The sequence below is a fragment of the Primulina huaijiensis genome, chromosome 16 (genome assembly GCF_012295235.1).
Source record: "Primulina huaijiensis isolate GDHJ02 chromosome 16, ASM1229523v2, whole genome shotgun sequence".
Lineage (NCBI taxonomy): Eukaryota > Viridiplantae > Streptophyta > Magnoliopsida > Lamiales > Gesneriaceae > Primulina > Primulina huaijiensis.
This window is the reverse complement of record NC_133321.1, coordinates 19582127-19594833: the sequence shown is the minus strand read 5'-3', so window position 1 is coordinate 19594833 and position 12707 is coordinate 19582127. Positions and strand designations below refer to the sequence as shown.

Genomic DNA, 12707 nt, shown 5'->3' with positions numbered 1-12707 from the left:
TACGAAATTATGAATATTTGAAATGTCTTATATTAATCCTCTGAATTCTGAGAAGGATGATGTTGTTTGTAGCCGGGTATCTTCCTAGGTCACATAATAAAATTACAAATATATTATAAAATTTGATTTTTTAAAAATCTTAAAATAAATAAATAAATTATTTAATCAATAAATGGTGATTTTTCTAATTAAATGATCGAGCATTAGAAATTAATTAAAAATCAATATAATTATAAACTTTTTTATAATACTCTAAAAATTTATTCTCAAACTGTTTTTTTTTCCTCTCATTTCAAATTTAATAATTTTACAAATAAGAGATTCATTAGAGGTGTATTCGGGTTCATTACGATTGCGGGTAAAACCCGACAACCGAGTGAAATAATCGTAGCTGATCAATTTTCTGAAGATTTTACGACGTTGCGTTTGCCCTATTTATCTCCGGTGTACTCCGCGCTGCACATAGAACAGGTAAACAAGGATAATTAGCGAAACGATGAACAGCCAAAGTAGCCAGCAGCAACCGAATGACGGCCGCCATGACGATGATGCTGCGCTCACCGATTTCCTCGCCTCTTTGATGGACTACACCCCCACGGTGATAGCCATTACATCTAGTTCACTATACGATTATGCTTTCATTTTCTTTGAATTGATTACAATTTTTATATTAATGTACAGATACCTGATGAATTGGTGGAACATTACCTGGCAAAAAGCGGCTTCCAGTGTCCCGATGTCCGATTGTAGGTACTCTTCCCCTTTCTTGCTCTACTTTACCTGGAATAAAGGAAAATAAAATAATTTCCATGTGGGTGATCATGCCTATGTTTTTCAATTTTAATTGCTGCCATCGTACAGTTTTTCTTTTCATTTTTCGAAGCATCTTTTACTTATTTTTTATCCACTGATTGATTGTTGAACTTCTTCTTGAGGTAAAATAATGAATATTTCTGTATTATTTTTCTAATTTTAGGTTACTCTTTGGTGTTTCTTTTTCAATTTCGTGATGAGACGTAGGGTGTACCGTACCCACCACTTGTTTCGCTCTTCACAATTGTTGATTCTTTTTAGCTTGTCTGGTTTAGAGATGTAGATCTCTATTGAGTGCTGCGCTGATATTCAGCACAGTACATGACTTTGACAAGGTTAAAAGTGGATAGTTACGGCATCTGATGATTTTGGAATATGCTTTTTTTCCATTAGCCTTATTTTGATGTGATGCCACATTAGCTATAATTATCTTGGTTAGCTGATATTCATGCATTTGGTCGGACAATGTCTGGCTTCAGGGAGACCGTTTCAACATGGATTTCCTGCACCATCTCACTGAAATTATCACAGCATACCCACGAGTTCCGTGTCATATCCATTTAAACAGCGTATTAATATTTTTCTGAAGCATACATATTTGGAGCAATGGTACCTTGTGCTAGAAATACATGCCTTATTCTGATTGTGTGTCCCTTGTGCTAGAAATTCGTTTTACTTTTGTCATAATTTCTTGATACCATCAACTTTGGCAATAGCTGAAATTAGCTGTATTATCCAGTGAAGTTACATTGATCTCGTGGCTTTTCTATTGTCCGAGTCATGCTGCTGAGTTTGTCGTCTAGTATCATGAGGTGCATAAATTAGAAATCAGAATGGAAACAAGTTATCAAATACTTGTTTGTTTTCTCCGTTTTATTATTTATTTATAAACATTGATATTATTTCAATAATTGTTTAGAATTTGGAAAGTGATGCTGTTTTCTATAGAGGAGCCAAGTAATACAATTATGAAAATATACATATGTGTGTGTGTAGCATAACTGATTAAAATGGAAATTTTGTAGGCAAAGTGATACGAAGTATTGTGGCAAAAAAAATTGTAATATATCTGTTTTATGTTGGTTTCAGTCTTTATTATTTTGGAAAGTAGACAAAATTAATGAAAAATTATGACATGAATCAACAAAATAATGGCTGAAACTTATAGTGTCTGCCTTTAGAAACTTATGCTTGTTCTTTACATATTTACTTAGTTGTTACTTGTTAGGTTACCTTCAATGAGTTTTTGTAAACTACTGTAATAGTTGGAATCTATCAATTGGGTGTTGTTTTGGGAGTTAAGAAGTAATCCAATAACACCTATTAACTTTTCAACTTGGCATCGATTACTCTTTAACTTGTTTATGTCACATGCTTCCCTGTTTTTTTTAGAAAAAATTTAATGATGAAAACACTCGCAGTTTTTTTGGGCCTTTTGTTTATCACTTCTGTGTTCATCGGCATGCATAGGATTTGTTTTTCACAGCCTCCTTTTTTTTTCTCAGGACGAGGCTGGTAGCAGTTGCCACTCAGAAATTCATCGCAGACGTTGCTACTGATGCTCTTCAGTATGTTCTCCATATTATGTAACTTGATGTCATTGTGAATGTATCTCTTTTTGGTCGAAATTTCGTTTCCATTTTCGTTCTTCCCATTAATAATGCTATGGGAATAATATTTATCTTCAGGCATTGCAAAGCGAGACAGTCATCTATAGTTAAAGACAAAAGAGATAAGCAGCAAAAGGTGTGCATATGGTGCTTGGTATCACTTACTAGTTACTTCCTATGGTTATCTACAATTTTTAAAGCCTGGTTGGTAACAGGATAAGCGTCTTGTCTTGACCATGGAGGATCTTTCCAAGGCTTTGCGGGAGGTAACCACTATAATTTCATTTACGTTCATGTGTTCCTGGCATGGTATTCAACTTGCTCGTCTTTGTAAATGTTTAATCCTTGATCCTTTTGTTGTATTAAAAAATGAATCAACTAATGTGTTTCACATTCACGTGATTTATATTGGTTGAACTGTTTTTGTGTTAATTTGCAGTATGGTGTTAACGTCAAACATCAAGAATACTTTGCTGACAGTCCATCTGCTGGGTTAGATTCTGCTCCAAGAGACGAGTGAGCAACGGGGCTTTACTGGGTTGACATAAGATTCATCTGAATCTGAAATTTTAATGTTGTGCTGTAATATCTAAGCTACATTTGATTCCATTAAAGTATTTTCCCTGTCAAATTTAAATGATTTGCAGTAGAATGCACATTATAATATGGTGTCGGAGATCCTATGTTCAATTCGAGGATGCAGTGTACTCGGAATTTATTTTTCTTATCCAAAATATCATTTTTTTTATAGCAAGGGTAAAAGATTATTACTTCTGGGATGCTCAAATAGGCTTGTATTTTTTGCATAGAATATATTCAATACCTGAATATCTTGTATATACAAGTATGGTTTTATCTTTCACAAATTTTGAATGTTATTTTGCTCTTTGGCCACTTGTCTCCTGACGCTGCTTCAATGGTTCAAGTAAAATGTTTTATTCTGTTTATTTATTTTTAATTATATTAATAAAAAAATTATCCGTTCTCTATTTGAAATTTCTCTACCATAATCATTAACCACTGTTAATAATTAATTTTGATGTCATGATGTATTTTGTATTTTATTTAATGCAAGTCTTGAAAAAAAAAACTATTATTTATTCAAATCTTTACAGGTTTAAATAAATATCTCATTCAAAATTTATTATAAATCATCATGATTATATAAAAAAATTCTCATAAAATAATCTAATATAGTTTTAAATTTAGGTGTAATATTTACTTTTTTTTAATTATAGAAAATTAACAAGACATTAAACAAAAAAACTCTTGTATGCAAGCATTTTCATGTGAATGAGTACTGATATAAAATTATAAATATTTTATGTATTTGTTTATCTGGAAAGAGGGAAAAAAAAGATACTGTGGCAGAATATTTTCAAGTTTTTAATTGGTGAGTTTTTTAGAAAAACTTTAGCTTTTAATTAATTGTCTTAGTTTTAGGCCATAATTGTGAACAAAATTATCAACTAGCATGCCAAAGAAATTTGACATAATATAACAATACTAAAAACATAATTCGAATTTAAAACACCATTATTAAACATTTATTTTGTATTTACACCTTTTTTTTTTACCTTGTACAAATAATAAGTCCATATATGACCTGTATATTTATATTATTNATACAAATTCACAATTCTACAAATTAGTAAAAATAAACATTAACATTTTGGAAAAAAATGCAATTTTTATATTATAATTTTATCGTTTTACGATTTTGATATTTTTATAATTTCAAACTTCAATTTCAGTCTTATATATTTCGAATTATTATAATTTTAATCATTTATCATAAAAAAATATTTACATATCATTATACACGATATCACATCGAAAAAATACATTAAAAAACGTAATGGAAACTAAAACGAGAGAGATACATAGAACTAAATAACAATTTTTTTAAAAAAATAAAAATAGGCAACTAAGCGTCATCGTCCTTCTGATTGGAAGGGCCAGATTCATCTTGATTCGACGCGCCACCAGTACCTGGATCATGCGGCGGCGGAGAGAAGTAAAAATGGCCGGGTCCATCAGATCCAGCAGCCGCCGAGAAATCAGGCGGCTGAAAAGGAACATAAAATTGGCCAGGAACATCACCTCCGTCAGCAGTCGAGAAATCGGGCGGTGGGGGTGGCACATAGTACGGGTTATAACTCGGAGCACCACCCGGTGGACATAAATTAATCTCCTGAGAAGGACCACCGGCGAACAGATTCTGCCCTTCCGGAGAAGGAGGAGGAGGATAATAGTACTGATCAGTGGAAGGAGCTCCGACGCCAAGGTGCGGGTCGTTCGACGTTTGTCCAGGATAATAGAACTGACCCGGCGGCATGTGAGGCTGATAAAGATTATCAGCAGCTTCAGCTCCATTCGCAATCACCATGTCCTCCACATTCTCTCCAGCCTCCGGGGGCGGCAGCTGAGGCATCGCTGAACCCGACGCCTGACTCTTAATCTGCTCGATCCGCCGAGTAACCCGAGCCTTGAACTCCCTGAACCATGCCCTCCACACCAGAGCTTGTTCTCTGGTGAACGTCTCCAACCGCTGGCGCATCCATATATTCCGAGTTCTGATCTCGTCCATGGCGCGCTGCCAGCGTACTCTTTCAGCGTCTTTCGAAGCTATAATCCTGTCTAGCTCCCGATTCATCCCTTCAACCCTCCCATTAGTATGAGAATCAATAATGCGGTCAAAATCTGATGAAGGCTGATCTGGGTTCATCGACCTGAAAACAACACTATCCATCCTCGGATGGAAGAAAGAATAAGGGACATCAGTTGGAGAAAAGAGTATGATGCCGATATCTACATCACACAAAGTGCATAATTCAGTGGCTTTTTTGTAGATTCCCAGTCGGCGTTTCGAGAATGTTGCGTAAAGATCATCTTGGTTCTCGATTAGTTGCATGGGGATTCTTTGGCGGCCTCTTGTTTGTTTTCTTCCCTCTGCCATTATTTAACAACAGATGTCGAATNTATAGATGGAGTTTAAATTTTTTTTTTCTTGTGTTTGTAATATTATGGCTAGAAATAATTATTATTTGGATTCCTCTAATTAAATTCATATCCTGCCTTCTGATTTTATGAACAAAAGATGACAAATTGTATTGAATCTCGCAATATTTTCTTTCAAATGTAAAAAATTGGTCAAGATTTTGTTATCCTTGTGTGGGAAATCATAGTAATGAAATCGATTTTGAATATAATTTAATCTTCCAATAATCTATTTCAAAATCTTTGAATTCATATCATTAGATCCATTCTTTGAATACTTAGAAAAAAGAATTATAAAGATACAATATATATGTAGTGATTTCAATTAGGTTATATAATGTTTTATAAGCGACAACTTATTTGTTTATATAGAACAACATCTCTGAATCGTCTTCTTCTGCAAATAATATTGAATTGGTGTTTAAATACTCATCAATATATAAATCTTTTAATTTGCACTCATAAGCGAACATGCGTGTTATATATGAAGGAAACCAATAATGGCTTTAAGCTACCGCAAAAAGTTGGCTTACCATAATCATTAAATTTTATAGCACACATCCGTCATGCATATATGGATGGAGTATATTGAAATAATATAATCCGCAAAATTTGGGAGAATCATTTTGGTCAAAATTTATTTTTATAACTGACTGATCGTAAAGATCGAGTTATAATCCATGAAATTTAAGAGCAATAGATGCTTGTTGCTAGTCTTACTAGTGGCTTGTTCCTCAAATGAATCATGTAGTATATATATAATTTCAACATTGTTCTTACATTATTATTGTAAAATTGAGTTAAATAATTGTTTCGAAACATAGAAAATAACCAAACCAAAATGAGTGCAGTGCAGGCAAGAAGGGCATTCATTTGATGAAAAGAATTCATAAATGTTAGTCCTCTAACATTCCAACTTTTTTAGAGCATAATATATATGTCAACTTTTTTACAACTCAAAACTTTCCTCTAATCTTCCTCCAATGAAAGATCTGTGTACATTAACAGAAACTCTAATTGTTGAGTTTCTTTTTTAAAAAAACAAACACTTTATACTGACGTCAAAACTTTGTTAGCTAGATCATTTACAAGATTCACGCATGTTTATAACTTTGACTATGGTAAATATTGGCTTAGACATCGTCTCAAGTTTTGGAAAGTAACCGGCTTCGACACAAATGAATCCATACCATTTGCAAAGCACTCGTTGCCACTCTCTGATAATGCATTTGCAGTCATCTGCAAAAGAACAACATTCATATTTCTGAAAAACAACTCAAACCCAATTGAGGATGTTTAAAAACAATTTGTACTAGCATGTGTGGTGACTTTATACCTAGGTAACTTTATGTTGAATGATATAGAAAATAGCAGTTGGGTCTAAGAGAAGTCGAGTGCTTACCGCAATGATAGGGATCCTTTTTCTTGATTTTTCTAGTCCAGAATTTGGTGAAGAATGTGATGGTGGCGACTGTAGATCAATTCCTGCCTTAACTGCATCTTCCCAACTCCCAGTCTCCTCAAAAGATCGGATCAATCTTGTAGCTTGAAGACCATCCATCACTGGCATGCATACATCCTAGCGGAAAAAAATTTCACATTTTTTGGGTTGTGTTCAAAACAGTAGATACATGCAAGAATTTCAAGTGTCAAAATTGATCTGAACATTCTTCTAGTGCTAAAAACTATATTTCCAAAAAGCCAAAACTCATAAAATGTGGTCTAACAAAATTGTTTATACTTGAACAAGCCTCCTCACAGTAATCTAGATAATGAGGACTATATACTCGAAACTAATATCCAAGACATACATGTATGTCCTGGTATTGGGCAGCACCAAATGCTGAGAAATAACCACCAAGACCACCTTGATGAAATATGATAGGATCGTGTCTGCTTGATACACATCTTTTTCTGATTCTTAAAACCTCAGCTTTATGTGAGATAAAAGTAACAATAGTGTTCATACTTTAACAATAGTTTAATCTTACCATCAGAATCAGATCAAAATCTTGTTGTTGAATCGCACGAACGGCTTCTGCACCATTATTCACCACATCAATGTTGTGGCCCAACTGCTTCATCATCGACTTTGTTACCATCACATTAATCTTGTTATCTTCAACAAGAAGAATCTTTGGTTTCACCTCAGATTTCAGAACTTCAGGACTGTTACTAGAAGAAAACTCGGAATTTCTTTCAGTTTGAACCGGTGCCTGATATGTTTCCGAGTGAACACTAGTCTCCAAGACTTCACCTGTATGCTTTTGTATTCTACCATCCATTTCACTGCTACTCTGTTCATATGTCGCGGCTGAATTTGCATTACCCAAATCCAAGTTCTGACATAAGCTAACATCAAGTTCAGATATAGTCTGAGCCGAACAGGTATCTTCTTCCGAACTGGTCTCTTTATATGTAATGTTACTAGAAGGGGACAACGAATCCTCGAACAATCCATTACACTTAATCGAGGCATTAAATCCAAGACAATTTGTTGTGAGTTTTTGAATCCTTCCAGAACTTTGGGACAAAATTAAAGAACCCAAAGTTCGTGGTTGAAACACAAAAACACCTGAGCCTGAATCATCATCGTCAGCTACATCTTGGTTTTCTATATCTGATAATTCATCAGGGTCATCTGAACCATCATCGACCGATGAAACTTTGTAAGGTATGATAAAGGTGAATGTTGATCCAAAATGTTCTGCGCTGGATACAGTAAGATAACCACCCATGAGCTCAACCTGTTAAATGATAGAATACTTACTGCTTAGAATTACCTTTTGAGGTTTCAAATGAACAAAGATTGGTAAAAAAATTCTAGATTCCCTAAACAAAAGATTAAAAAAATTTCTGTGAAGGGACATATTTCGCAGATTCAGACAATTTTACCAGTTGTTTGCAGATTGCAAGGCCTAATCCAGTTCCTCCATACTTTCGAGCAGTATCCGAACCAACTTGCATGTATTTCTTGAACAGAGTTGGTATAGCGTTTTCTGTTCCATGAAGGTTGAAAAGGGTTGTAAAATATATCGGCATTTACATTTACTAAATGTAATTAATGTTTATTCAAGAAACTCGAACGCCAATTCAAGTACGTACCAGGTATACCAATCCCTGAGTCATAGACATCACAGCGAATCCATACTACTCTTTCTTCGGTATTGGGGTGAATCACTTCATCTTCTTCCATTAGAACCGAAAGTTTTACCGGTCCACTGGGATTACCACTTAGTTTACTGTCTCGATGCATATCTTCAGAATCCACAGGTCCACATTTATTGCCATTTTGATCGCATTTTCCCCGAGATGTAGATGAATCATTCCTAGTTCTTTCTGTGACAGTCGTTTGATTCGAAGAAATCTTCTGAGAGTCCTGTTTGATCACATTGTGCGGCTCAGTGACCACACAAAGGTTGATTCCAACCTTTCCTTCATGAGTAAACTTGATGGAATTGCTGTTAAAGATTAAACGTTAGAAATCTTTTACAACGTAGTTTGACTTTATAGAACATAGATAGAATCCAAAGAAAGTTTCAAGCTTTTATTACCTGACCAAGTTTGTAAGGATTTGGCGAATCCTCAGTACGTCTCCAATAACCTGAATTTCAAGAGTTCTCTCATTAACTACCTACAACCAAATAGGCCTGCCCATTCTCGACAAGCTTCAAGTTAAGAGGATCCATTACCTCCACGGGAACATCATCTGCTACATTTCCTTCCAAGGTTAATATTTTCTGTAGTGACGCTGCTGCTGTTTGGAGTACATGCTTTACTACTTCTCGTGGTCTAAACTTTGTAGCTTCCAATTTCATAACTCCTAAAAGAGTATGAAATTAGTTTCTGTAAATACAGATTGATCTATTCGGATTTTATCATATCTAAATAAGATTTGCTAAGATAAGGTACAAAGTCACACCTGATTCCACCTTGGAGAGATCGAGGATGTCATTTATCAGTTGAAGAACTAAATCACCAGAAGATACCATTACGTTCACCATCTGTCGCTGTTCTTTCTCAAGTCTAGTCGAGGAAAGAATCTCTGCCATGCTAACGACTCCGGATAGTGGAGATCTTATCTCATGAGACATGGTTGCTAGCATTTGCTTTGCCCGCATCGATTCCTCTGCGACATTAATAGAAAGGACAAATGTAGTCGAGTTTTAACTATAAATCATACGAATTTGTGTATATGATATGAATTTCGTATAACCTGTTATGTGTATTGTTTTGTTGAGTTCCGTTTCTTTGGCTTTTTGCACAGCCATTTCCTCTCTAAGCTTTCCCATCTTCTCCCTTTTCCTCACCTGTGGCACAACCACAACCACAAGAGTAAGAAACAAAAGTCATAGGGTGAAGCGCTTGCACTATACCAAAAGCTACATCTGTGACAATAGTGTAACTCAATTTTTTTAAACAACACGACAATGTAAGCACCATGTTTCAAACTCTATGCACATAAATAGCCTCACGACTACGGGCGACTGTAACCACCCAAGGGAAACTGCTATTGTTACACAATGACACTGTAACATTCAAAATATGAAAATAAGATTCTTTCCCCTTTATGACAGCAACGAGCAGCCCACTGATCATTGCTTGGTGTATTGTAAAAAGAGTGTTTGGTGGTTAAACTAGATTCCGCATCTCAAATATTCAGAAAGTGGAATAACCTGATCAGTTACTTCCATTCCCATATAATTTACACCAATTGTATCTCCAGCTTTGCTGAAAACAGGTTCCACATAAATTAAAAACGTTTTCGATCCAAACAGCTCTGTCTCAAAGGTGATTTCCCTCTTTGCTGGTAATCCTCTTTCAAGAACTTCTCTTTTGAAATCTTGAGATTCCTTTACACCAGCGCCACTGAAGATCTCTATATCCGTTTTTCCTATTATGTCCTGTAAAAACAGCTAAAAGTTTGAGAACGATTAAATAATAAATTTCTTGAATAGGCTTTATGAAATCAGGGATAGTTTACCTCCTCACGCAAACTTGGGAAATGGTTAAAGATGAATCGGTACCGCAGTTCTTTATCCTGTAAATACATATTTAATTAAAAACCAAAAAGATGATTTGCATTAAATGTAAGATGAGTAAAAGATATGGCCCGATTCTTGAAACCAAATGAATAGTAACATTTTAATCTGAACTCGAAAAAAAAGAAACAGAGTAAAGCTATTGCGCAATATATACAAAAGGCATACCTGGTGTCCTATCACAACTGGTGCATTTTGGAGGACAAAATGCAAGAAATTGTCAGCTCTCGCCAAAACCTGTGATAATTCCGCCACAGGAGAGGATTGCCTTTCAAGATTTTCGATACTTTCCTGAAGTTTTTCATGTAACACCTGCTCTCTTAGAATACTAGCCTCCAGAAGCTTCTCCAAACTCATGGCACGTTGCTTCCAGTAAATTATACTGTTATATTCAGCATCCACTTCTACTTTCTCATCTCGAAAAATAACAGTATTCTTCCTCTGAGGAGAATCTTGATATAAATATTTCAAATTTTCATCAAGGATAGAAATGGGGCGCTTATCGCCACCATATCCATCTTGCTCGAACCGGTGCTCCTCCAATATCTCCAATTTCTTGAGTTCAACTTCTTGCTGTTGTTTGTTAAGGTTGTCCAGCTCTTCTCTGAGAAGGCGCACTGCATTAGCTTGCTTATATTCCCAGTTCTTAACTAAATTTGCCAATTGCCAGTTACCCTTGTCACTGTAATTCGTTAGCTCCATGAGGCGCTTAAAATCAACTATGTTTGGTTCCTTATTAATTACAACCTCTTCCAACATATCTTGATCTGCTCCTGGCCTTTCAACATTAAATTGCCTCCCAGCTTCATTTATGTCTTCTGGCCACATCGAAGATAGGACAACGTCCATGTCTTCCGATTGATCAGTCTCAATCTCACAACCCATTTTCAAGTTCAGTTTAATAAATCTAAGGGACGACTTTCCACTATCGATCTAACTATGAATTCAATGAAACCATACAAACTCAATTACTACATCTCATAAAGGCTGGATTCTTGCCACGGTGTGATGTTTTTATGTCCTGAACATTGCCAAAAAAAAAGAAGAAATACATTTCTGATGGTTCAAATTAAAGTTGTGTAGGAAAATAGAAGTAGAAACTAGACTAAAACTACAAAAATGGAAAAAAGCCGTCCCTTTTCGAATATAGCAGAAATGATGAAAAATATTCGATAAATTAATCAAGAAACAAAATTTTCCAATGCTTTGAACAAAATCCACCCGTGAAACAACATAGAAAAGAAAAGAATTGTGATGTTTGGTCAAAATCCACACCCTTCTCCCAACAAAGTTCGATCACAAATTTTTAAAATATATAAGATATGAACTTCTATTTTTCAAAAAAAAAAAAAAAGTTTGACTTCCATTATATTCAAATGAAATGAACAGAACCTTTAATCAAGGTTGTTTATTTCTTTCTGATTCATCCCCGTTCATAGTTGACTTTGATTCCAGAAAATAAAACCAAATAAGCTCTAAATTTGAATGTAATCATCGAGTTCAAAAGTTCAATAAAACACCTCAGTTCTTTTAGCAGGCATCGAAAATGAAAACACGAGAAACTTGAAATCAGAGGTTCATTAACTCAGATTCAACGATCTTCTCTATTAGCACATAGCAATGATATGATAATGGTGAAAAACACGCATCGCCAATCAGAATAAAGATTAAAACTCATAAACCCGTGCAAAAAACCAAATCAAACTGACCTGAAAAGCTGACCTTTGATGATTCGAAGACCTATTTGATATTCACTTCTCTACTTGAAGAAGAACGAAAGCTTAAGTTCATTGACATTAACGTCCCAAAACTTTTCACTGCAGATCTGAAAGAATCTCTATGGGGTGCTGAGACAAAGGAAAAAAAAATACTAATGGGCCAAGTTTTTTGAGCGAATAGAAAATGTATATTGGTAAGAGGACTCAGAGGATTGCATGTGCCGTTGAAAATAAAGAAAAAAGAAAAACCCCAAACAAAAATGGAAACTTTGTGTGTGGCAGAAAGAGATAATAGTAAGAAATTCAAGAATCCATGTGCATTTGAGGTGAAAAATATTGCAAGAAAGTGGTTGCTTACCCTTCTTCTATATTGCTTATCAACTGTTCAACAATGTACGTCTCTCTCACGCATAAACACACGTAAATTACGTGCTCCCTGTGCGTAATTTTTCTTGGTTCTATTCATGGTACGCATTCATGGTGAAATGGGGCGACTTTCTAACTCTTGTTTCTGTGTAAATATT

The 12707-nt window shown here is 35.0% G+C and overlaps 2 protein-coding genes across 3 annotated transcripts; one reads left to right on the top strand and one right to left on the bottom strand.

The window, feature by feature from the left end:
* Nucleotides 1–334: 334 nt before the first annotated feature.
* LOC140962194 (transcription initiation factor TFIID subunit 10) lies at nt 335–3169 on the top strand. Its single transcript, XM_073421085.1, has 6 exons — nt 335–598; nt 682–746; nt 2319–2381; nt 2502–2559; nt 2639–2689; nt 2863–3169. Exons 1-6 carry the CDS (start codon nt 497–499, stop codon nt 2941–2943), a joined length of 420 nt encoding a protein of 139 aa, XP_073277186.1. The 5' UTR covers nt 335–496; the 3' UTR covers nt 2944–3169.
* A 3206-nt stretch (nt 3170–6375) lies between these two features.
* On the bottom strand, nt 6376–12707 carry LOC140961169 (histidine kinase 5-like). 2 transcript variants are annotated; one of them, XM_073419493.1, is made up of 14 exons: nt 12542–12707; nt 12175–12312; nt 10634–11486; nt 10408–10464; nt 10100–10327; nt 9640–9733; nt 9346–9552; nt 9116–9246; nt 8978–9027; nt 8529–8884; nt 8319–8422; nt 7415–8170; nt 6826–7002; nt 6376–6662 (listed from the first exon to the last, which is right to left on the bottom strand). In XM_073419493.1, the coding sequence occupies exons 3-14, from the start codon at nt 11348–11350 to the stop codon at nt 6540–6542; spliced, it is 3000 nt and encodes a 999-aa protein (XP_073275594.1). In that variant the 5' UTR covers nt 11351–11486; nt 12175–12312; nt 12542–12707; the 3' UTR covers nt 6376–6539. The 2 variants fall into 2 exon arrangements, with proteins under 2 accessions (XP_073275594.1, XP_073275593.1); XM_073419492.1 differs by lacking the exon at nt 12542–12707 and having other exon boundaries at nt 12175–12509.